This window comes from Erpetoichthys calabaricus, chromosome 18, assembly GCF_900747795.2.
Source record: "Erpetoichthys calabaricus chromosome 18, fErpCal1.3, whole genome shotgun sequence".
Taxonomy (NCBI): domain Eukaryota; kingdom Metazoa; phylum Chordata; class Cladistia; order Polypteriformes; family Polypteridae; genus Erpetoichthys; species Erpetoichthys calabaricus.
The window spans coordinates 87,201,763-87,228,305 of NC_041411.2; the positions used below are offsets into that span (position 1 = coordinate 87,201,763).

At 39.0% G+C, this 26,543-nt stretch overlaps 2 protein-coding genes across 9 annotated transcripts in view; one reads left to right on the forward strand and one right to left on the reverse strand.

Moving 5' to 3' along the window:
- Window positions 1–266, reverse strand: part of ift122 (intraflagellar transport 122 homolog (Chlamydomonas)) — a 114,198-nt gene extending 113,932 nt beyond the window's left edge. For all 7 annotated transcript variants that reach the window (XM_051921151.1, XM_051921152.1, XM_051921154.1 and 4 more), the window contains exon 1: window positions 104–266. In XM_051921151.1, the coding sequence (XP_051777111.1) occupies window positions 104–162 (59 nt within the window). In that variant the 5' untranslated portion in view covers window positions 163–266. The remainder of the gene's footprint in view (window positions 1–103) is intronic.
- Window positions 1–26,207, forward strand: part of mbd4 (methyl-CpG binding domain protein 4) — a 53,807-nt gene extending 27,600 nt beyond the window's left edge. The window contains exons 1-8 of one of the 2 annotated variants that reach the window (XM_028824836.2): window positions 1,278–1,371; window positions 5,896–6,141; window positions 6,387–7,189; window positions 12,618–12,692; window positions 13,699–13,833; window positions 20,592–20,741; window positions 22,582–22,685; window positions 25,897–26,207. In XM_028824836.2, coding sequence (XP_028680669.1) covers window positions 5,951–6,141; window positions 6,387–7,189; window positions 12,618–12,692; window positions 13,699–13,833; window positions 20,592–20,741; window positions 22,582–22,685; window positions 25,897–25,971 — 1,533 coding nt within the window. In that variant the 5' untranslated portion in view covers window positions 1,278–1,371; window positions 5,896–5,950 and the 3' untranslated portion in view covers window positions 25,972–26,207. Of the gene's footprint in view, window positions 1–1,277; window positions 1,372–5,895; window positions 6,142–6,386; window positions 7,190–12,617; window positions 12,693–13,698; window positions 13,834–20,591; window positions 20,742–22,581; window positions 22,686–25,896 lie in introns of those variants that run through there. The other variant, XM_051921162.1, reaches the window with a different exon arrangement.
- Window positions 26,208–26,543: the final 336 nt, after the last annotated feature.

Genomic DNA, 26,543 nt, shown 5'->3' on the forward strand with positions numbered 1-26,543 from the left:
AGAGTCTAGTGCAACCCAGGAGTCCCAATCACAACAGTTTACATTAGCAACCACCGTTGCTATCTCGACAAACCATTACCCGTAACAAAATCAGCTAACATACCATTGCTCCACTTTATCTCTGTCATGCACTTTATCCATCCATGTCAGTATAGCCCTCATTTTGTACAGCCAGAAGATTTATAATAAATTACAACTCTGTGTTCTATTCCTCCTAGAGAGCTTCTAACGGATGTTTACACGCCGTCACAGAAGACGCAGGCAACGCGCACGCCGTTCGGACGCAGTGATGTCATCAAATCGGTACAAGGGAACGCCCATGAAGGACCGACTCTTGAAGGTGATTAGTTGTTTCGTGGTAGCTCTAACAGATGAATGGAGCTCATAAAATGATTGACAGGTGATCCTCTCCCAGTCTCTGAAGCCTCTGTTTTAGGCTGGAAAATCAGCAACTAGTAAATCAGAGGCACAGTATAGAATTGTACGCGTGTCCATTCCACAACTAGACATTTTGTAATTCGATAAGTGAACTAACAAAAATAGTACTGAGGCAATATTTCAATATACATAATTGCAAATGTTCTAAACACAATAGTTCATTTTATTATAAATCGTACAAATACTGAGTAATATGGTGGAGGGGGGGGGGGGGGGGGGGGGGTTTATAACCAATTTTATCTCTCAAATGTTGCAAGTTGCATTGGATAAATGTGTTATCCTAATAAAAATAAAATGGGCTTCATCTAGCTATCTTCAACTCATCTATTTAATTTGAAACATTCATGGCGCACATATCTTATTGTGGGGGTTGGATAAGTTCCGGAGCTAGCAAAGCCCCTCAAGGTAATTGTTTTTCTATTGACTCATCGCTGCCACCGATGAGTAGGATTCGTTCTCAAACCTGGTAGCAAGTAATTACATCTGAATGCTTACTTGTCCCAGTCGTGATATTTAGTGGTACAGTATATACTTTAATCTTGGTTTTTCTTATGAATTATTGTGTTTTAGTTGAGACTGGGTGTGGAAAGAATTTCGTGATTTCTTGCACAAACTGACGTAACAAATGAATTAGTGGGTTGAATCTGTTACTGTTTTCTGAACCAAAGTGACTGCTGTAATTCCAGTTGCTTTGCAGAACCACATTATTTATATTACAAATAGTTGCAGAGTTGCTGGCCAATCAATTGCAAGATCGTCAGCAAGTGGGCGGGGTGAAGTCAGTTCGCGTAGCGATTGTCGCGGGAAAAAGTGGGACTAGCGTGTTTACTGTGTCTACGTTTAACATTACGGAAGTGTTGGTTAGTACCTTTGCTGTTGTATTTTAAAGTGTTGGTTTTTAAACTACCCTTTGAGTATTGTGGTGACAACAAGGTGAGAACTTAAAATATATTCTAAAGCTGAATATATGTTAATTTTACATGGCCAGAATACAAAACGATAAAGTTGTTTCCAGTTAGATGTTTATTTATGTATCTGTTTTCGTGCATCTGATTTTGGCGCTATAATCGAAAACTGTGTGTACTCAATTTTTGTGTAGATACACTTTAACGCAGCCTATAGCTTCCCAAGCCCAATGTTTTTTATATACATTGAACAAATGGATAATGAATATTTATTTATTTTGCCTCTAAAATAATAATCTGTCAAAGTGGAGAATGTCATGTTTAATTCGAGGAAATGATCATTTGTGTGGTATGAACAATGTAGAAATTTTGGATGATTCGGCTGATTCAGGTCCGTCTGATAGACGTAGTTGTGTCTAGTTGAAGTAATCTGACAAATTTAATTTGCACGCAATAAAATATATATATTAAATATATTTGTTATATTCTTTGCAAGTAATGCTTGCTTGAAAGCTGTGATCCATGCACACAATCAAAAAAACCATGTACCCATTTGATCCTCTGCCAGCCCCAAACGGTAATCGTCTTCTATTGTTGGCTTTTTTGGCTTGATGTTTTCTTTGTACCTTACTTACTTTACAGCAAATAGAGTGTAAATTAATTAGGATTCCAATGATAATTGACCTGGCAAGTAACAATTTTTCAAGGACTTGCAAAACACCCTTAATTGCAAGGATGTGTATTTAGAGCTCCTTGCATTACTTTGTGGTAAAGTGCTGATTTTTGTGCCATCTTAGCTGACAAGATGATTCTCTGAATGTATGAAGTTGACTTTCTGCTGCAAACATGTTATTGATGAGAAGTGGTCTGCTTCCAAAGGCAGTTGTAAATTGCAAAGGTTATAAATAACAGTGCTTCCACTACCATTCACAAACTATATATACTGTGTAAAACATTAAGGGTTGGTCTGTCTTGTCATGTGATTACTTATTATCTTCTGTGAATAAAATCTTGATTTTTATTTTAACAACATGCTGGTGAAGTGAAACATGTAGCTTGCAGCAACCTCTGCAAATTTATCAAGGTTTCCATCTTTCTTATGGAAAACTGCATAGGAAAACAGACCAGGTGGATTATGTGGCAGAAGGAGTAAGAAGAGCCTCGATATCTGCTGAGCATGAGGCAAATTGCAGAAACTGATTATACGATAGGAAGATGAAGAATGCCAGTCTTTTTTATTTTATTAAGTTTATTAAAAGCAAGTAACATTCCATACAAACAAATCAAACTTGACAAAACTAAATTCAGTTCAACCCCACCCGAGAGAAGTAGAGGAAGGCCAACAGCCTTTTTTTTTTAATTCTAAAAAGTTTTTAATTAGGCCCAGCCAGGTTTTTTAAAAAATTTCGAACAAATCCTCTAAGTGAGAATCTGATTTTTTTTCCCCATTTCAAAGAGTATATAACATCAGTTACCCACTGAGGTAAAAGGGATGGACTAGATTCTTCCAGTTGCGGAAGATAAATCTTCATGCTAATAGTGAAGTAAAGGCAATTATGGTTTGTTTCTCATTTTCCACTTTAAGCCCATCTGGGAGCACACCAAACACAGTGGTTATGGATTAGGAGGAATTGTGACACCAAGGCTTTCCGAAAGGCATTTAAGGATTTTGGTCCAGAATGCTGTTAATTTGGTGCACGCCCAAAAGAAGAATCCCAGTCCTGGCATCCGCTAAGCATTGAGCACATATGGCGTAGCAACCTGCTGGTACTCACAAAGTGTTGGAGCTGGAACCTTGATCTTGGGAGGACCAGAAGGCTGTGTGTTTTTTAGTATGATAAGCTATTGGTTCATTGTTGTTTTTCTGTTCTCTTATCTTTCCACATTCTGGTAAAGCCAATGTTATCTTTTTTTCTAACTTTCAACGGGCTCTTCTGTTTATATTTTAGCAAACCGTTACCTACCTACATTGTTGTTGTTAGTGGTCTGCACTTTGTTGAAAGTATGACATTATTTTTTTTTAGGTTTATACTTAAAATATTCATGGCCTTACCTTGATAATAGTTATTTTTAGAACTATTTCAGTTTGTCTGCCTTATGATTTCACTTTTACTTTCATTGACCCTTTTAATTTCTGATATATGAAGTATAGGGAAAGTGTTGGAATCATCCAAAGATTCGATGTCGAGATTTAAATGAATCTCGACACTTTAGACCTCCCTGACTTTCTCATATACGAAGTACAGTATAGGTAAACTATTGGGTTCCACCAAAAACTCCATTTCAAGATTTTGATGAATCTTGACATTTTAGACCTCCCTGAGTCTGAAAATACGATTTTTGGAATTGTGTGTGTGTGTAAACACGATGACTTGAGTACACTTTCACTTAGGTCAGCCAAATTTTACATACAAGTATTAGGTACAAAACGTAGATTTCTGTCAACTTTTGGGCTATTTCCGCTAACCGGAAATGGTTCTTTACCTTTTATTCATGCAGGTGCAGAGTCCGATTTATTAAACTTTACTATTATAATAATTGTTCAATATATTATTAATTTGATCTGATTTATTGTTGATGGTTCCTTAATGTACATAATATAAAAATATAATCATTGTGTTGCGGTTTACTCCTCAAATATCCATACCCATATCTGAGTATAAAGTGGGGCAAAAAAGTATTTAGTCAGCCACCAATTGTGCAAGTTCTCCCACTTAAAAAGATGAGAGAGGCCTGTAATTTTCATCATAGGTATACCTCAACTATGAGAGACAAAATGAGAAAAAGAAATCCAGAAAATCACATTGATTTTTGAAGAATTTATTTGCAAATTATGGTGGAAAAAAAGTATTTGGTCAATAACAAAAGTTCATCTCAATACCCTTTGTTGGCAATGACAGAGGTCAAACGTTTTCTGTAAGTCTTCACAAGGTTTTCACACACTGTTGCTGGTATTTTGGCCCATCTCCTCCTCTAGAGCAGTGATGTCTGAGGCTGTCGCTGGGCAACACGGACTTTCAACTCCCTCCAAAGATTTTCTATGGGATTGAGATCTGGAGACTGGACCTTGAAATGCTTCTTACGAAGCCACTCCTTCGTTACCCGGGCGGTGTGTTTGGGATCATTGTCATGCTGAAAGACCCAGCCACGTTTCATCTTCAATGCCCTTGCTAATGGAAGGAGGTTTTCACTCAAAATCTGACGATACATGGCCCCATTCATTATTTCCTTTACACGGATCAGTCGTCCTGGTCCCTTTGCAGAAAAACAGCCCCAAAGCATGATGTTTCCACCCCCATGCTTTACAGTAAGTATGGTGTTCTTTGGGTGCAACTCAGCATTCTTTCTCCTCCAAACACGACGAGTAGAGTTTTTACCAAAAAGTTCTATTTTGGTTTCATCTGACCATATGACATTCTCCCAATCCTCTTCTGGATCATCCAAATGCTCTCTAGCAAACTTCAGACGGGCCTGCACATGTACTGGCTTAAGCAGGGGGACCCGTCTGGCACTGCAGGATTTGAGTCCCTGGCGGCGTAGTGTGTTACTGATGGTAGCCTTTGTTACTTTGGTCCCAGCTCTCTGCAGGTCATTCACGAGGTCCCCCCCGTGTGGTTCTGGGATTTTTGCTCACCGTTCTTATGATCATTTTGACCCCACGGGGTGAGATCTTGCGTGGAGCCCCAGATCGAGGGAGATTATCAGTGGTCTTGTATGTCTTCCATTTTCTAATAATTGCTCCCACAGTTGATTTCTTCACACCAAGCTGCTTACCTATTGCAGATTCAGTCTTCCCAGCCTGGTGCAGGTCTACAATTTTGTTTCTGGTGTCCTTTGACAGCTCTTTGGTCTTGGCCATAGTGGAGTTTGGAGTGTGACTGTTTGAGGTTGTGGACAGGTGTCTTTTATATTGGTAACGAGTTCAAACAGGTGCCATTAATACAGGTAACGAGTGGAGGACAGAGGAGCCTCTTACAGAAGAAGTTACAGGTCTGTGAGAGCCAGAAATCTTGCTTGTTTGTAGGTGACCAAATACTTATTTTCCATCATAATTTGCAAATAAATTCTTCAAAAATCAGACAATGTGATTTTCTGGATTTTTTTTTCTCATTTTGTCTCTCATAGTTGAGGTATACCTATGATGAAAATTACAAGCCTCTCCCATCATTTTAAGTGGGAGAACTTGCACAATTGGTGGCTGACTAAATACTTTTTTGCCCCACTGTACAAGGAAGTCGAGGGGAGACCACCAATTTTTTTTTTTTTTTAATTCTAATGTTGTTGGGACTTAGATGGAAAATAGAAAACCTGGCTTTAGTTGAAACTCTTTTGTTGAAATTGGGCTCTTCTTTTTTCTTTAGTTGTTTTTATTTCGTCTTATCAGTACTACTCAAAAGAATGAGGATGTCGGTACATAGTAATTGGCTGAAATAAGTTTGATGAGCTCATATCCCCCCAAACAGAATGCTAACTTTAATTTTGTGTGAGGAATTTTCCTTTTAGACTGGAAATGATAACTTCTCCCTTTGTTTCATTTTCCTTTGTCTTTTAGGGTTCAGAAGTCATTCATGAATACTGTTTTCCATGAAGCATAACATATAAAGCCAATGGAGGAACTACAGGGCTCATATGGCCTTTTAATGCAGGAAGAAGTAAAAAGTGAAGAGGCCAGTTCTTGTCAGAACTGTAACATGGGTACCATTGAAGAAATGAACAGGGTCCCTCCAGGATGGGTTAAAGTGGTTCATCAGAGGCTTACCGGGAAAACAGCTGGAAAATATGATGTTTTTATGATCAGGTAGGTCCCTTGAGTACTCGATCATTTAATCAGGAGTAGCAGTTTATGTAAGGCAGTTACAATTTAGATTCAGGATAAACTGCTTCTTTTACAATTACCAGTGATATATGCAAAAAATATTTTTAGAATGTACATTTTTATCAATAAGTTAACAGGCTTTACTTTTAACAGGAGGTACAGGACCAGACTTCAGTCAGACATAGGGTAGCAATGTATATATTTAAGCAACATTTTAAATTTCTTAGTCCGCAGGGAAAGAAATTCCGATCCAAAGCAGCACTTAAGAAGTTTCTGCAGAACACGGACGACTGTAATCTTACAATTACAGATTTTGATTTCTCTGTTCCAAAGTCTAATGCTTTAAAGCTTGCAAGGAAATGGAGCAAAGTTTCAAAAAATGACACTGACACTCAAATCAGTGCTGATGCCACATATAAAGAGGAAGGCATTCCCCAAGCAGCATCTCTAATGTGTGAATCAAAGGAGCCATGCCACACCATATCTTTTACACAGTCCAAAGTGAATGAACATTTAGAACTGTGTCGTGAGCCTGGAAATAATGTTGGAGCTATAAGTGAAACGCACCATAGCAACTGTGGTTCAGAGCAAAAAAACGTTCAGAAAATGAAGCATGGATGTGGAACTATGTCTTTGAAAAGTAAGCTGGAACAGAATAATATTGTTTCAGCCAGTCCTGGAAAGGGGATAAATGAAAGCATTCAGTCTACAAAATTTGAAGGTAAAAGAAGAAATTCGTCCAGGGATTCTGAAAAAGGAAACACAAAGAAGTGTAAACTAAAAGGTTTGAGTGTAAGGCAGCTGAAGAACAAAGTTAAGCAAAGGATTCTAAGAAGTGATAAAGAATCAGACATGAACATCAAACAGGAAAGTAACTCCATCTCCTCTTCTACTGAGGAAAAGCCTGTGGATCATCCCCATGTTGATGACGGCAGACACGGTTCTCTCGATGTAGACGCTGTGATTGAAAACGGCAGTGACGTATTGTCTTCTCAGGATGGGAATGATGCAGCATTGAGGCAAAGCCAAGGTAAAGTTTATTATTAGGTGGTTCATGTAGTGCCACTTCTGCCAGTTTTAAAAAGCGCAGGTTGTTCCTGTTGGTCATGAGGTACAGCATGTATGTATATGCTTGTGTAGTGGTAGGACACTTTATTAACACAAATATATAACAGTATAAATGTATAACAGACTCCCGAAGAGTGCAGTGAAAATATCTGTAAAATAAAGTTGGTATGTGATATGCAGTATTCTGCCTGGTTCAGGTATCACAAATGAGAAGGCCAACAACCTCACCTAGACCATTAAATTCTCATGCACGCTCAATGTAAATGTTTTAGTGTCGTGCCATACGAAAATGTATCTGAAGAAACTTTGTGCACAGCAGAACTATCCACTGACAGACAGTTTTACAGCTTTCTTATGTTGAAAATATTTAAAGGTAATGATTTGACTACACTATTATTTGTTTTGTATTGGAGACAGGCTGAAAAACTGCATCAGAAGTGGCAAGCCAAGGCTAAAACATCCAAATCAATATATATAGTAGGATTAATAGTTTCTTTTCCTCCAAATTAAAAAAAAAAAGAAAAGAAAAAGCACATTTAGCCCAATGTTAAAGGAGGAATGTTAATATCAAATGCCAGCTGCACATTGTGTCTTTTGAAACTCCTTATGTTCTCTTTCATCTTGTAGCTTTGTGCTTCAATAGTTGCACTTGCTTTTCATGAGAGGTCATCCCCTAATTGGTCATATTTACATTTAACAAAAGAACTGCCACTGGATTTATAACTTTTCTTCCCAATGGAGAGTGCTAGTCAAATGATTTTTAAAATTTGTTTTCAACATTTTCTCCAGGAATTAATGCATTAAGATCTGTTGTGAACTAACTGTAGGCAAAGTTTTTCTTTACACCCACACCACCATAGATACGTGGAATAAGTTACATAGTAGTGTGGTAAAGAGTTGGATTTTTGGGATCCTCAAAACTTGACCTTGCATTATTTTGGAAAAGTTAGGTGAATAAGATTGGCATGCTTTTTTGGAGGCCATTCTCATGATGATTGTTATAATGTTCTGTACAGGTTTTTTTTCCCCAAAAACGGTATACAGTGATCCCTCGCTATATCGCGCTTCGCCTTTCGCGGCTTCACTCTATCGCGGATTTTATATGTAAGTATATTTAAATATATATCGTGGATTTTTTGCTGGTTCGCGGATTTCTGCGGACAATGGGTCTTTTAATTTCTGGTACATGCTTCCTCAGTTGGTTTGCCCAGTTGATTTCATACAAGGGACGCTATTGGCAGATGGCTGAGAAGCTACCCAACTTACTTTTCTCTCTCTCTCTCTTGCGCTGACTTTCTCTGATCCTGACGTAGGGGGATTGAGCAGGGGGGCTGTTCGCACACCTAGACGATACGGACGCTCGTCTAAAAATGCTGAAAGATTATCTTCACATTGCTACCTTCTGTGCAGCTGCTTCATGAAGCGACATGCTGCACGGTGCTTCGCATACTTAAAAGCTCGAAGGGCACGTATTGATTTTTGATTGTTTGTTTTTCTCTGTCTCTCTCCCTGCTCCTGACGGAGGGGGTGTGAGCTGCCGCCTTCAACAGCTTTGTGCCGCGGTGCTTCGCATACTTAAAAGCCAAACAGCCCTACTGATTTGTTTGCTTTCCTCTCTCTTTCTGACAGCCTGTGCTCCTGACGCGCACTCCTTTGAAGAGGACGATATGTTTGCATTCTTTTAACACTAGAATTACCACAGCCTACGAAAAAACTCGTAAATCCGTCCCACCTTAAATCGCGTCTTAAATCCGTTTGCACCTCTCCGCCAGAGTCCTTTGTCATCTAAATGTGCTGATAAACACAAGCTACTAGCAGGCAGCTATTCCATCCCCCCACCGACTTAGAATGAACTTCTCTCCTAGCTCAAGCCTTGCCTTGATTTGATTACCTGGGATTGAAGTGGAGTTTTACAGTGGAAATAATTCTAGCGTTATTTGGAATACACGCATTTCATGTGTGTTCCATTTCTATAGTAGGCTGTGCAAACACATTTTTAAAACAGAAACGTTTTTCATATTCTAATAGTAAATGACAAAATGTAGGCATAAACTATATAACGTATGAAGCCTGAAGTCCATATATCAAAGAAACACTTTCACAAAAGGTACAAATAAGAGAACACGTGCGCTTTCATTCAAAAAATTTAAAAAAAAAAGCCGCGTTAGCATGCCACATTGACACACTTACTACAACCGCCGCGGTGGCATAATGGTATCAGCTCCTGACTGGGGATCAGAGGGTAGCGAGTTCGATCCCGCACGGCTCCACTTCGAGAAATGAACTGCATTTATTCTTACAATTTTAGAATAACAACATAAATTTGATTTCAGTCTGTAACAGCCGGTGTAACTTATGATACTGGTAAAGGTTAGCTTTTTTTTTTTTTTTTTTTTTAATTCACTTTTCATTCTCGCAGTCGCATTCAGAATCAATCCATACAACCCCATCTGACACAGCTGGTTTCACATAAATAAAAGTGCACTTTTATTCAAGACTATAACCGAAGAATAAAGAAAGCAAGTTACAGTTGGTGGTTGATACGACAGCTTGCGTGGTGCAATGTTAAGAACTGCTGATTTCCGATCCGTGCTATATAAAATCATCACATTCAAATATTAACAGTTCCCACACACCCAAGGTCCGCCATTCCTACATTTACGACATGTGTACTTGTTGCAGTGTACACACCTCTCTGTGCTATGGTTCCTATTACAGTGAATGAGCACCTGACACTGTACTTTCTTCCCTGGGGGAAGCTGAGGTCTTAGAACAGAAGTTTGTTGATGCTGTATCATCTTTTCTTTTTCCATCGCCTTTTCCTGTAAGAAGCGACGACGAAGTTCCTCTGCAAGGTGAGCCATGAACACTCTTCTTTTCTCTGTGGACCCCGTGCATGCCTTATACAGTACGTGTGCGTTCATCGCTGCTAGGTCAAGGATGTTGTAGAACACAGCAACCGGCCACCTGCGTGTTCCTGTTCGCACTGAACAAGCACGCGCCTTCTGGTCCATGATGTCAACGCCACGCTGGGGAAAAAACAAAGACAAATATATGTGACATTTTGAAGAAATCATTTTATCACCAGAATAGCACCAGAATACTTCGTCACACTAATATGTTTTTCATTAGCATACCTTCATGTGGTTGTAGTCTGTGACCGTGTTTGTTTTTTTTTTTTTTTATCTTGCCCAATCTCCACATCATGGTGCATTGTGCTGAGAATGCAGACAGACTTCATCTTTTTGGGCACATACACTGTCAACATGGCACTGGGAGATCTAAACACCAGCGTGGAGAATTGTTCGTGTACTGAACTGACTTTAGCTGCAGGTGGAAGTTCCCGTCGCACTTTATTCATGGTGCCAAGCAGAGTTGTATTGCAGTGCAGCAGTCTATTAGCCAGCGAAAGTCAGTTCAGTACACGAACAATTCTCCACGCTGGTGTTTAGATCTCCCAGTGCCATGCTGACAGTGTATGTGCCCAAAAAGATGAAGTCTGTCTGCATTCTCAGCACAATGCACCATGATGTGGAGATTGGGCAAGATAAAAAAAAAAAAAACCAAACACGGTCACAGACTACAACCACATGAAGGTATGCTAATGAAAAACATATTAGTGTGACAAAGTATTCTGGTGCTATTCTGGTGATAAAATGATTTCTTCAAAATGTCACATATATTTGTCTTTCTTTTTTCCCCAGCGTGGCGTTGACATCATGGACCAGAAGGCGCGTGCTTGTTCAGTGCGAACAGGAACACGCAGGTGGCCGGTTGCTGTGTTCTACAACATCCTTGACCTAGCAGCGATGAACGCACACGTACTGTATAAGGCATGCACGGGGTCCACTGAGAAAAGAAGAGTGTTCATGGCTCACCTTGCAGAGGAACTTCGTCGTCGCTTCTTACAGGAAAAGGTGATGGAAAAAGAAAAGATGATACAGCATCAACAAACTTCCGTTCTAAGACCTCAGCTTCCCCCAGGGAAGAAAGTACAGTGTCAGGTGCTCATTCACTGTAATAGGAACCATAGCACAGAGAGGTGTGTACACTGCAACAAGTACACATGTCGTAAATGTAGGAATGGTGGACCTTGGGTGTGTGGGAACTGTTAATATTTGAATGTGATGATTTTATATAGCACAGATCGGAAATCAGCAGTTCTTAACATTGCACCACGCAAGCTGTCGTATCAACCACCAACTGTAACTTGCTTTCTTTATTCTTCGGTTATAGTCTTGAATAAAAGTGCACTTTTATTTTTGTGAAACCAGCTGTGTCAGATGGGGTTGTATGGATTGATTCTGAATGCGGCTGCGAGAATGAAAAGTGAATTAAAAAAAAAAAAAAAAAAAAAGCTAACCTTTACCAGTATCATAAGTTACACCGCCTGTTACAGACTGAAATCAAATTTATGTTGTTATTCTAAAATTGTAAGAATAAATGCAGTTCATTTCTCGAAGTGGAGCCGTGCGGGATCGAACTCGCCACCCTCTGATCCCCAGTCAGGAGCTGATACCATTATGCCACCGCGGCGGTTGTAGTAAGTGTGTCAATGTGGCATGCTAACGCGGCTTTTTTTTAAAAATTTTTTGAATGAAAGCGCACGTGTTCTCTTATTTGTACCTTTTGTGAAAGTGTTTCTTTGATATATGGACTTCAGGCTTCATACGTTATATAGTTTATGTCTACATTTTGTCATTTACTATTAGAATATGAAAAACGTTTCTGTTTTAAAAATGTGTTTGCACAGCCTACTATAGAAATGGAACACACATGAAATGCGTGTATTCCAAATAACGCTAGAATTATTTCCACTGTAAAACTCCACTTCAATCCCAGGTAATCAAATCAAGGCAAGGCTTGAGCTAGGAGAGAAGTTCATTCTATTTATTTATTTTGCTTTAGGCAGCACAGCAGGACCACATTTACCACCACAGCTCCAGGATACTGGGTTCAGATCTTTACTCTGCCACTGTGTGTGTAGGGTTTTTATATTCTCCCTCATATTCATGTACATATTCTGTGTTTGTGTTTCTTAAGTATTATCTGTTCATATTTAAAAGAATGTGCCTGTTAGGTAGGTGTGTCTCTCTTTCCTGTGGTGGACAGAAGGGTGAATTGCAGCATAAACTAGAATAAAAGGGTTGCCTGAATTTTAAGCTAAGTAATATTATTATAGCATGTGTGCTTTAATAAATGTGCATGACTTCTGTTTAATTTACTTACTACCTCTGGTGGGTACACTAAAACAACCACAACTGCAATTCCCTGTTTGCACTGTTGGACTGTACTGTAATTAGGGGTTGTTCTCTCACACTGCATAGATGCCAGGGAAATCTGTTGCAACTTTGTAATTTTTTTTAATGTATTTTTTGTTTATTTGGCAGGAGAGTTCAGTATGAAAATGTATGTAGACAAAAGAAAAAGAAGTCCTTACTTTTCAAGTAAATTTTCTGAAGAAGGTAACCTAATCTGAGTTTGCTGTATTGTGTGTTTTAGTTAAGAAAAGTTTTGTTTTTTTTATTATTTAACTGAAACATAAAACGTTAAATGTATTGTTTATTGAGTTGAATTATGTTTCGGGGACTGTTGGGAACAATTAGTCTCATAAAATTACATTTAGTAGGATTCCGTCAGTGTACAATTACCATACGTAATAGGCATATATGGTAATAGATAATTTTGATGAGTATACATAACTCAAATAATACTAAAATACTGTATGCAAACAACATCAAGAGGAAACAATTTGATGCATTGAGCTGGTTTGGTTGGTTGTTAAAAGAGGTATCAAAATGCAACAGTCTCCGCTTAAAAAGTATGTATACTGTTAACATTAAACTGGCAAATTAGATATTCTTATTAACTTGCTAAAAATTATGTGCTGGTTTCAATGATGACAATCAAGAACAAGAAAAATCAGTTAAGCTGAATAAATGTACTAAATGTATAAGTAGCTGTCCCCCGCGGCTCCGCTTACAAGGTAGTGAAACAAGACAAACTTTAAAAATCAACAAACAAACAAGTACAGCTAGCTGAGCAGAGGCAAGGTCTGCTCCAAAACATGTCAAGTGGTGGACTAACTCGAACGGAGGCTGGCGTGTGAGAGAGGAGGGCCCCACCTAGCTCCCTACTCCTGAAGTCACGCTTCCCCCTTTCCTTGGCCCACAGCTTAGCGCAAATAAATCGCTCTTGTAAGTGAACTATGATTCTTAGCGTGATGAGAGAAGTTGCAAAATCAACTGGAATGTTCAAGCGAATTATAGAAAAAAAAACCTGATCTAAATCCACTAAGCAGTTCTCTCGTGAAAGCGGACAGACAGACAGACAGACATTTTATTTTTATATATATATATATATATATATATATATATATATATATATATATTATAGAGAGAGAGATGTTAAAAATGGAATTTATATATTAACTTAAATTGTTTTAATATCGTTTTCACTATTGCATTATAGGTTTAAGCCCACCCAGGCGTAACATTTTCAAGAAATGGACACCACCTCGATCTCCTTTTTCTTTGGTACAGGAAACCCTATTTCATGATCCTTGGAAACTGCTCATTGCAACAATTTTCTTAAACAGAACTAGTGGTAAGTTCTGCATTTAAAATGGTATTTTTATTAAAATAATTTTATTTGTATTAAATTTTTATATAACATATAATCTCTGATATATTAAAGTTCGTTGTGTCTGTGATATTGAGCCTTGACTCCTCCCCTCCACACTGCTCGCCCAGTCGTTACTCCCACTGCACACTTCCTCTCTCTGTACCTCCCCGTGACACTCCTAGTGTTAATTTGCCCTTCAATGCAGTTAGTTATAATGGAAAGGCAGAAAAGAAAATTATCTGTTCAAGAACATCTAATTTTATATCACAATAGAAAAGCAGCGACAAGAGCTGATAAAGAACGTCGAAAAAAGAAAAAACAAAAAAGAACTGCAAATAAAAAATGAACAAAGAGAACCGTCCAATAAACGAAAAAGAGGAAAATATCCCAAACAATATGTGAATAGAAATGCAAAAAAAGCAACGTTTATAGAATGTAAGGTAGAGGATAAAGAAATTTCATAATATTGTTTTGATAAGGCATTAATGTAATTTAATTTTTTATTTACTTTTTACATTTTAATATTCATTGGTATTTAAAATAGAGAGTTAGTTTTAGGGACATACTCAAGTAACTGATTTTGTCTATAATAACTAAGCACTAAACCGTTTTCTTCCCGCACCCCACATACTCTTCTATATACCATCTCTTTAAATGCAATCGTTTTCTATAATGGAGGAGTGCCCCAACACCCTTCAAGTGGCTCAGTTGTGAGATAGCGGGCGCCATACACCCACACCTGGTGGTTGGCAAGTGAAGTGAGCAGGGGGCATAGCACCCTAGTCATCTTTAAAAATCTTTTTAATCCGTAGTATTAGCTGGATTTACATTTACTTGTTTGGCTGATACCTTTATGCAAGGCAACTTACAACATTTATGATATAATTGGTTACATTTCTTTTTGGTTTTCCAGTTAGAGCATATGCAGCTGAAGTGACTCGCTCAGGATCACACAGTGTCAGTAGCGGGATTTAAACCCACAACTTCAAAGTTTGAAGTTAATCACTACACCACACTGCCTGCCACATACCACAATTTAATTTTTGAACTTGAGTTTGTGGCAGCAGTCGTTATAAATGTGCTGTCCAACATCCTGTTTTCTCTTTCACATTGTTGAAGTTTCTAATTCTGTTCCCACAGTTTTATAGTTCATGTTCAGTTCATTTTGTATTTTTTAAGGAGTGAGAATAAATAACCCATGAGTTTACTTTTTTCAATTTTGCATGCCTCATATTAGGCTATTACAGTGTTCTTGAATAAAATACAATAATTGTGAAAATTTTTTATTTAAATACACTTTATTGAGTTATACCAGCAACAAATATATATAACCATATATGCTAATATCCTCCCGGTCAAAAAAGAAATTAAATAGATGCAAGTAGACATATAAATTACTGCTCTGTTTCCAACTGTGTGACACAAATGGTGACTGGGGAAACAGCATGTCGGTGAAGTAACTTATTACGCTGCTGCGATCAAAATTCGCACCACATATTGCATGTCCAATGGGGAAAAATATAAAGTGGCCTTGTGAAGTACAATGTTTTCCTAAAAGTGAAAGCAGAGCTTCACTGCGTGCTCGTGTCAACAGAGTGCAGCTTAAACACAGACAGTGCCTATTTGATTTTCTGTTATTTTTTCCGAATACAAATAAATGGAAAAAAATATCTACGAAATAAATACAGGTACTCGTCGACTTAAGACCGCGATTGGTTCCGACTGCCTTGGTTGTAAGTTGATCTGGACGTAAGTTGGCCTATGTTAAATTAAGGTAAGAATATTAGACTGGGTAATGATATTGTAATCATCTTAAAGTAATATGTTATCAACTTGTTCTTACTTTCTAAGTCAAACACAGCATACTACAGTACAATTGGCTTAATATGTGGAAAACATACAAAAATAAGAAATACTGTACATTTAATTCCTGGCACCACTGGTGCTTGGCTGCGGGTTGTCGATATCGCCTTCATCAGGCGAGGCTGTGGACGGGGTGATGGGAGGAGTTGCTCTTTTCATAAACATAGTGAGCTTCGTTTGTATTGTTTGTTTTTTTTTTCTTCATAAATTTCGCAATAAGGACGAAATGTGTCGCGTGCCATCCGTTCAATCCTTGCAAATCGTTCAATATTTGGGTCCATTTTTTTAAAATGGGTGAGGAGTTTATTCCGTAGAGATAAACCTTCTGACAATCCCTTTGTGGCGATTCCTCCTCTTTGTCTTTCTCCAATTCTCGTTTCTTCTTCCGCCACCCTTTCTTCTTCCAATTCTTCTTCCAATCACTGTTGATCCCAAAGGTGCAGAACCTTTTACAGCTTCACGAATTCTATTTTTGTCCTTTAAAATAGTCGACACAGTAGAGTGTGATAACTTCATATCACATGCGATCGCATTCACTTTCTTTCCTCCTTCATACTGTTTTATTATCATCATTTTGATGTCTAGATCAATGGCCTTTCTTTCCTTTTTGGCAGGCTGAGGAGTAGATGGACACAATTTCCTCTTGGTAGCCATATTAGGGGTATATTATCGAAAATTGCCGAAACAACAAGACACAAACACAAGTAGAGCAACACTGCTGCGTACATTATTACTGCTGCGTAGCGAGACTTAGGAGTGCGGGAAACTGGCGCTGCCAACAGCTGGCGGTGGAAACTGTCGAACACATTGTAAAGTCGAACAGTCGTAACTTGCATACGTCGTACATCGACGAGTACCTGTATTCGTAAAAGTCCACTATTTGTGCTTCTCTGATTACCATATTCAGATTCGGTTCCACCCCTACATTACAGGATAAGGCAAAATGTTTAATCTGGACCTAAACCAGATCCAGAATGTCACATAAAACTGAACTTGCTCACGTTCAAGTTCTTCACTTGCAAATACGTTACATTAAGTTCACAGTTCTTAGAAAAATGTACTTGTTCAATGAACGTGCTCATTTTGAATTATTTCATGCACAGCACTGGCTTGTACCTAGTTAAAGCACTGGAACACTAGTGAAAATCATACTGACAGTCAAATATGAGGGTAGTAGTGTGATTGCATGAGGATGCTTTGATTCCTCAGAACCTGAGTGACTTCCCACAGTGGAAGGAATCATAAATTCTGCTCTGCTTCTGAATAAGTTTAAGGAGAATGTTTGGTAATTCTTCTGTGAACTAAAGCTGAAAAGTAGGTGGGTCATACAGTAAGACAATGAACCAAAACACAAAAGCAGTGCTACATCAAAATTGATGAAGAGAAGTACATGAAAGGTTTTGGACAGTCCTAGACAAAGTCTAGACATGAATCCAATAAAGATGCTGTGGCAGGACCAGAAAACATGTAATGCTCAAAAACCACTCAGTGTTTCTAAATTAAAGTTCTGCAAGGAAGAGTCGGCACAACTTGTGTAAGACACATTGAATCATAGGATGTATTTAGTTTTAGTTATTGCACCTAAAGGTAGTACAACCAGTTATTAAAGGCGGAATTACTTTTTCACGTAGTGCTAGTTAGTATTGAAATCTGTTGTTCATTTAATAATAAAAAGAAAAGTAAAAAAGAAGAAAAAAATTTGCTCACACAGGTGCAGGACCTGAAAGCATTCAATGTCAAACATTTTCAATAACAGAGGAAATCAGGAAGGGGCAAATACTTGTGCATGCACAAGCCAGTGTGCCTCTTCGTGCCAGTCCCAAGCCCGGATAAATGGGGAGGGTTACGTCAGGAAGGGCATCCGGTGTAAAATTTTGCCAAATCAATATGCGGACAACAATACAAATTTTCATACTGGATCGGTCGAGCCCCGGGTTAACAACGACTGTCACCAGTACTGTTAGCCAACAGGGTGCTGGCAGAAATTGGGCTACTGTTGGCCGAAGAAGAAGAAGAGGGGGGAGACGTGTCTGGAGGCAGGAGGAGAGGAGAAAAGTAAAGAGAGTGGAACTGAGGGTAGGAACTTTGAATGTTGGCAGTATGACTGGTAGTGGGAGAGAATTAGCAGATATGATGGAGAGAAGGAAGGTTGATACATTGTGTGTGCAAAAGACTAAATGGAAGGGGAGTAAGGCCAGGTGGATTGGAGGTGGATTCAAATTGATGTATCATGGTGTGGATGGGAGGAGAAATGGGGTAGGGGTTATTCTGAAGGAACAGTACGTCAAAAGTGTTTTGGAGGTGAAAAGAGTGTCAGGCAGAGTAATGATTAAGAAGCTGGAAATTGGCGGTGTGATGATGAATGTTGTTAGTGCATATGTACCACACGTTGGGTGTGCAATGGGTGAGAAAGAAGATTTTTGGAGTGAGTTGGATAAAGTGATGAACAGCGTACCCAAGGGACAGAAAGTGGTGATTGGAACGGATTTCAATGGCCATGTTGGTGAAGGGAACAGTGGAGACGAGGAGGTGATGGGTAGGTATGGTGTCAAGGAAAGGAATAAAGAAGGTCAGAGGATAGTGGAGTGGATTTTGCCAAAAGGACGGACATGGCTGTGGTGAATACGTATTTTAAGAAGAGGGAGGAACATAGGCTTACATACAAGAGTGGAGGAAGATGCACACAGGTAGATTACATCCTATGCAGAAGATTTGATCTGAAGGAGATTGAAGACTGCAAAGTGGTGGCAGGGGAAAGTGTAGTTAAGCAGCATAGGGTGGTGGTCTGTAGGATGATGTTGGAGATCAAGAAGAGGAAGAGAGTGAGGGCAGAGCCAAGGATCAAATGGTGGAAGTTGAAAAAGCAAGACTGCAAGGTTGAATTTAGGGAGGAGGTGAGACAGGCACTGGGTGGCAGTGAAGAATTACCAGACAGTTGGGAAACTACAGCAGATGTAGTAGGGGTGACAGCAAGAAGAGTGCTTGGTGTGACATCTGGAAAGAGGAAGGAGGAAAAGGAAACCTGGTGGTGGAATGAGGAAATACAGGAGAGTATACAGAGGAAGAGGATGGCAAAGAAGAAGTGGGATATTCAGAGAGATGCAGAAAGTAGACAAGAGTACAAGGAGGTAAGTTGCAAGGTGAAGAGAGAGGTGGCAAAGGCTAAAGAAAAGGCATATGATGAGTTGTATGAGAGGTTGGACACTAAGGAGGGAGAAAAGGACCTGTACCGATTGGCTAGACAGAGGGACGGAGCTGGGAAAGATGTGCAGCTGATTAGGGTGATAAAGGATAAAGATGGAGAGTGTGTTGAGCAGATGGAAAGAGTACTTTGAGAGGCTGATAAATGAAGAGAACGAGAGAGAGAAGAGGTTGGATGATGTGGAGATAGTGAATCAGGAAGTCCAACGGATTAGCAAGGAGGAAGTAAAGACAGCTGTGAAGAGGATGAAAAATGGAAAGGCCGTTGGTCCACATGAAATACCTATGGAAGCATGGAGGTGTTTAGGAGAGATGTCAGTGGAGTTTTTAACCAGATTGTTTAATGTAATCTTGGAAAGTGAGAGGATGCCTGAGGAGTGGAGAAGAAGTGTACTGGTGCCGATATTTAAGAATAAGGGGGATGTACAGGACTGCAGTAATTACAGGGAAATAAAACTGATGAGCCACAGCATGGAGTTATGGGAATGAGTAGTGGAAGTTAGGTTAAGATGTGAGGTGATGATTAATGAGCAGCAGTATGGTTTCATGCCAAGAAAGAGCACCATAGATGCAGTGTTTGCTCTGAGGATGTTGATGGAGAAGTTTAGAGAAGTCCAGAAGGAGTTGCATTGCGTCTTTGTGGACCTGGAGAAAGCATATGATAGGGTGCCTCGAGAGGAGCTGTGGTATTGTATGAGGAAGTCAGGAGTGGCAGAGAAGTACGTAAGAGTTGTACAGGATATGTACAAGGAAAGTGTGACCGTGGTGAGGTCTGCGGTAGGAGTGACGGATGCATTCAAGTTGAAGGTGGGATTACATCAGGGATCGGCTCTGAGCCCTTTCTTATTTGCAATGGTGATGGACAAGTTGACAGACGAGATTAAACAGGAGTTCCCGTGAACTATGATGTTTGCTGATGACATTGTGATCTGTAGCGAGAGTAGGAAGCAGGTTGAGGAGACCCTGGAGAGGTGGAGATATGTTCTAGAGAGGAGAGGAATGAAGGTCAGTAGGAACAAGACAGAATACATGTGTGTAAATGAGAGGGAGGTCAGTGGAATGGTGAGGATGCAGCGAGTAGAGTTGGCGAAGGTGGATGAGTTTAAATACTTGGGATCAACAGTACAGAGTAACAGGGATTATGGAAGAGAGGTGAAAAAGAGAGTGCAGGCAGGGTGGAATGGGTGGAGAAGAGTGTCAGGAGTGATTTGTGACAGACGGGTATCAGCAAGAGTGAAAGGGAAGGTCTACAGGATGGTAGTGAGACCAGCTATGTTATATGGGTTGGAGACGGTGGCACTGACCAGAAAGCAGGAGATGGAGCTGGAGATAGCAGAGTTAAAGATGCTAAGATTTGCACTGGGTGTGACGAGGATGGATAGGATTAGAAATGAGTACATTAGAGGGTCAGCTCAAGTTGGACGGTTGGGAGACAAAGTCAGAGAGGCTAAGGATAAGGATAGAGCTGCCAGGGAAGAGGAAAAGAGGAAGGCCTAAGCGAAGGTTTATGGATGTGGTGAGAGAGGACATACAGGAGATGGGTGTAACAGAGCAAGATTCAGAGGACAGAAAGATATGGAAGAAGATGATCCACTGTGGCAACCCCTAACGGGAGCAGCTGGAAGAAGAAGAAGATGGATCATTGCATAATTCTTTCCATCTGTCTTCTGTTTTAGGTAAGATGGCAATCCCTGTGCTTTGGCAATTTTTGGAACACTACCCATCACCAGAAATGGCTCGCAGGGCTGACTGGAAAGAGATAGCAGAACTGTTAAAGCCACTTGGATTGAATGAGCTAAGAGCAAAGACAATAGTGAAATTTTCGGGTACTACAAACTTTTTTTTGCTTTTTTTCCTACTGTATGTACATATAATATTATAAGCCTTTTCATTTTCTTAATGAATGTTGTGTGTAAATAATCTCATGATTAGTGTATCATGCTGAATTATATCCTGTTGACTGCTGAGAGTACAGAGTACCATACTTAAACATTCATCCATCCATTTTATGAATTCACTTCAGTGTAACACAGAGGTGTAGCCTATCTGGCCAAAACAAGTCAATCACAAAACATATTCTGACACATTCTTTATGTATTTATGCCAAGCCATGTTGGAGTCACAAATTAACTGACCGTACCTGACTTTGGTTTGTGGGAGGAAACTTGAACATACTGAATGTTTCAAACTACACATCTGTTCAAGGATAAACCTTTTGTCTTTGGCACTATGATTGCATTGCTAACCACTACTCTAATAGCTGGTGCTCTGAATTTGTGTCATGTCTTGTCATTTTTTTTAACCCACTTAATCCAGACCAGGGTCATGGTGGGTGGTGGAGCCTATCCCAGCCAGCATAGGGTGCATGGCAGGAACAAACCCTGGACAGGGCCCCAGTCCATCGCAGGATGAACACACACACCAAGCACAGTTTAGGTCACTAATTCACCTAATCTGCATGTCTGTGGGTAGTGGGAAGAAACCCATGTAGACAAAGGGAGAACATGGGAACTCCACACAGGGAGAACCTGGGACACGAACCCTGGTCTCCTTTACTGTGAGGCATCACCATGCCACCCTCTCAATCTAGGTAATCAACACAATATAAATTGGTAATAGAATTTGTCTTTTTTATAATAAAAATGATTGTGAGAATGCAGCTGGAAAAATAAAACAGTCTTTTAATTTTTAATACAAGTTTTATGGTAGTTTGTCAACCTATTGCAAACATTTATGTATGCTTGGCCTAGCATCATATGCATACAGTATATGTAGTCACCTTCAGTAAACTGATTGTTTGGCTTGAATATAATTTTAAGAGTTTAGTTCTTTCTTGTACACTTCTGGATAAAGCTGCTGCGTTCAACAGCATACATAATACAATAAAGGTGTTTATAAATAACATCACTCAAAAACTATGTAATAATCGGGAGTACTTTTGGGTTACCTTTTACAGCGTCATTTTTTAGTTTGTCTGTAAATATTTTTTTTGTTTGCAATACAATTCCCCGGTGCTGCTTATTTAATAATAACTGTATACATTTTTTTTATCTGTGCCTAGCAGTTGATAAATGTCCCAGTGAAAAGGTACTGTTCCTAGGTTCCCCATGGCACTAAATTAAAAATATGTGAAGCATATCTTATAAAATACAGATTACACTTTCCTACATGTAGACTAGGTACTGGTCACATTGATTTAGTAATCATTTTCAGTAAAACACAGAGTATGCCAATGAGCTTATTTGAATCTATGAAATTTATAAATTTTAAATTTTTTAAAAAATTTTTTTAATCTTGCAGTGTTTCACAGTACTATATGAAATTAATTTGTAAATTAAAAAAACATTTTCAATAAATCTTGAAGCATACTGGTTTTAATCTCCCTTTGAAGAGAAGCTTCCCACTACTACTACTACTACTTTTAGCGTGAATTCTGTTTTCAGATTTTGATTAAAAATTTGCACATTTTTCTCACATATTTGTTCTTTTTTTTAATCCTTTTTTTTTTTGGCTCAGAATTGTGGAAAGCAGCTGTAAATCCTAGATAAGTTGCTAGTTTATTGGAAAGCCCACTACCACACCCATACTGTTTAAGAAAGGGACAGTTTACAGCCAACAGTCAATGTGAAAAGCCTTTTAAAGTAACAGTTTTATATTTTTTTGCAGATGAATACTTAACTAAAAACTGGAAATACCCCATAGAATTGCATGGTATTGGAAAATACGGAAACGACTCGTACAGAATATTTTGTGTAAATGAATGGAAACAGGTAAGCAAAAATATATGATGTAAAAAAAACTGCTAAGGAAAATGTAGCAAGCAAATGTGATTGGAAGATGCCCCCATGATCCCTCCAGCCTTAGAACAACACACACGAGGCAGAAGATACAAATGTGTAGTGCCTTTATTAGCCAAACATGCTCAAAAGACAGATAAGTAAAAAAGGAAACTACAAAGTTTAGATAAACCAAACTCACCTTGCCTAACTCACCCCAAATAGGTTTTGAATTCCTATCTACCCACTTACTCGACACATGACCACACTAAAGCACCCTTTTTCTGACCTGCTTTTGTCTCTCTTTCAAACTGTCCAGATCTTGGCCTTGCTTCTTCCTACCAGTTTAGCATTTGCCAAGATCTCATTTTGACTTTGCACTTAATAAAAATGTGGCACAGAGAAGGGGAAAGTACCTCCTCCCAGAGTCAGTTCAGGAGAAGCCCAGAATCAATTTCAAGATCACGTGGGACCAGTCTTCACTGTAGGAATACCAGACTACAGTTTCCTGTAGTACCTCCTGGTTTCCCTGCACTTCCGAGTCTCCTGTTTCCTGAGGACCACTCTGCTAGCACCATGTGCTGTGTGTTCTTGTAGATTCTAAGCCTCAGCCTAAAGTTATAACAGGGGTGACAAACTCCAGTCCTTGAGAGCTACAGGTTTTCATTCTAGCCATCTTCTTAATTAGTGACCAGTTTTTGCTGCTCTTTAACTTCTTTTGCCTTAGTGTTAATTAAGTTGACTCAGGCCACTAAGTTGTTTTTTTTTCTTAATTAGCAGCCAAACAATAATGAGACACAAACCAAGCCATCACATCACCAGTTCACCTGTGCCCATCACACAATATCTGAAAATGAAGAAAGGTGAAGGTCTCCGTAAGGTTGATCTCTCAGGTCACCAAAACATTTTGATGGTGTTCTTAGGAAAAACAGAAAATCAACAGTTTTGGAAATGTCTGCTGAGGTAGAATGTGAGCAGCAACAAGCCATGGAATTAAGTAACGGGTTTAAGTAACAGCAAGAATCGACATCTCATTAAGAAACTGGTCAGACTGAAATTAGTTGAAGTTTGAAGCCCCAGTTTAGCTGGTCATCTGTTCGCTTGTTTCCTGTCTCATTTCTGTTTGGCTGTCATTTAATGAAGAAAAGAATCAATTCAGAGGACTGAATCCTTAAAAACAGGGCTGTTAAAATGAAGGGAAAAGAAGCTAATTAGCAGTGAAAACTGCTCACTGATTAGGAAAAAGGTTAGAATGAAACCCTGTAGCCACTGCGGCCCTCCAGGCCTAGAGTATGACACCCCTGGTTTAGAAGAACAAAACAGGCCCACTGAGATTTTATGCCCTCTGGTAGTCAGCAGGATATTTTGCTACTTCTCGTGTTTCCTCTCTTGCTTTTTCTTCTGTCTCTCCCTCTTAGTTTTGCCTGATACTCTAAATACCTTCTATTTATGCCCCTCACTACTACTAAAAGTTAACTCTGCCCGGTCTCTTTCTGGTCTTGTATTTGCCCTGACAGCTTTTTGACATTCACTACATGCCTTCTCATAAACAGTGTCTCCTAACTGCTGTAATGCCGAGTTAGAAACCCTAAAAGGGTGCTGAATCAGTTCCTATTTCTTATTCACTGTGGCTTAAGTTGACCTAATGTTCATTTTGTATAAACAATGTCTTGTGAAAAACTGTGTTTTATAATTCATGTTGCATACAACTTAGTATTACAGTTTTTGTTTTAAATGTGTACAAGGGGGCTCTGCCCCCTGCTCGCCTACCCCTGGTGTTGGGTAACCCGAAATACATTGATGAATGTATGAGATATATTGGAGTGTAAAGGTGTAGATGACGAACAAAGGAAGTATATTCATTAATCCTAATGAATGTTCACTAATAGTGGACTCATTACAGAATGCGTTGTCAGCTAATTGGCGGAATTGTTTAGCGGCCGTCTGTCGTTCCTTTCTTTGCCATTTATCTATTGACTCTGCTGTTTGAGAGGCACGTTGTAGGCACCTACGTTCATTAATTGTATTCAGGCGGGCTCATTTTTGTAGCCCCGTTAGTCGAGCTCTTTCTTTTTGGAGCCGTGCCTGCTTTGCTTGCGGAATTTCAGACGCGCGCTGTAGGCGCCTGCGTTCATTGATTTTATCCAGGCAGGTTCATGTTTGTATCTCCGTCAGTTGTGGTCTTTCGTTTTCAACCCGTGCCTGCTTTGCTTCCGCAGTTTCAGACGCGCGTTGTAGGCATCTATGTACATTGTATTTGTCCATGCGGGCTCGTTTTTGTAGCTCTGTTAGTCGAGCTGTTTGGTTTTGGAGCCGAGACAGTTTTGCTTCCGCAGTTTCAAGACGCGCGTTGTAGGCGCCTACGTCTATTGTTTTTATCCATGCGGGCTCGCTTTTGTAGCTCCGTTAGTTGAGCTGGATCATTTTGGAGCCGTGACCGTGACTCCATTAGTTATCCGTTGTCTACCATTAGTAATATGGATAATTGCACTTACTGTTAATACAAAGAGTTTGTTTATTCTTATTACCCGGACCATGCTGTGTAGTGTGGACTTTTAGTTCAGAAGCGCGTTGTAGGCGCCTGCGCCTTTCGTACTTTCTCTCGCCTTCCGTACTATCTTTGTGGACCTTTGCGGACCCCGTAGTGTCTTCCATTTGACTCTGGGGTGCAGTGCAGAATCCTCTTTTCTGTGTGGCGTTAGTTGAGCTGTTTCGTTTTTGAGCCGTGACTCCTTCGTTAGTTGAGCTCTTTTGTTTTTGAGCTGTGACTCCTTCGTTTGCGATGGATCAGACTTCGCTTGCGGTTTATGAGACGCGCGCTGTAGGCGCCTGCGCACTATGTCTCCTGCGTCCACTGCCGTGTACCTAGGTCCATGCCTTCCGGTTTACCATTCTCGGTTAGTAATATGGATTATTTACTTCCTTCTGGTCCTTTTTGGCTGCCTGGCCAATAAACCATTTGAACATTTCAATGCTGTAGGCAAACATACTCTATTTCAGATTTACAAAATATTATTCAAATTGCAGGTATTTATAAAAGAGAGTTATGAGAGAAGCAATTACTTTATTTGTAAATTATTTAGTTTCAAAATAATGTGTGTGGCATCTTTTAATTGTTATGTGTTTATCATCTGTATAAAAGGACACAGACATTTTTTCCTATCAGCAGTGTTTAGCTTTTAGTTTCTTTATGCTTTTATTTTAGGTTACACCTCAAGATCATAAGTTGAATAAATATCATGCATGGCTGTTGGAGAATCATGAAGAACTTGGAATATAGTAAAATAATAGGCAGGTTCCACTTCAAATATTTTGTATAAATCTTAAAAATATTGATGGACGGCACTTATTCATTTTATATTTAAGTATTTTACGGCTGGTTTAAATTGTAATATGATCACTGTTTTTTGTTTTTTTTTTACATCTTTGAGTCTAGCAAGTTTTTAAAGGTGTTTAACATACAATACTTAGAAAATATCACAGACCATGCAACATTTTTTTTGTTTTATCTTGCTCAAATGTATTTTTTTCTTGAAAGACAGTATATCAATTTCTAATTAAATATTAATAATTAAATATATTATGAAAAATGAAGATTACTGTTTTGTTAAAATTACCATTTATTTTAATGTTTCACAACTGTTAAATGTGTTTCTATTAAATATTTTAAAATATACATTTTTAATAATGCTTCACTAATATTAGGCAATTCCTCAGAAATAACCTTTCCTTAAATATGTAAATTGTGTATACTGAATATATTTTTATATATAATGTATATTTTTGCTTTTATGAATAAAGAACAATTAAATAATATTCAGAATGCTGTTTCAAAAATGCTAAAATCTGACA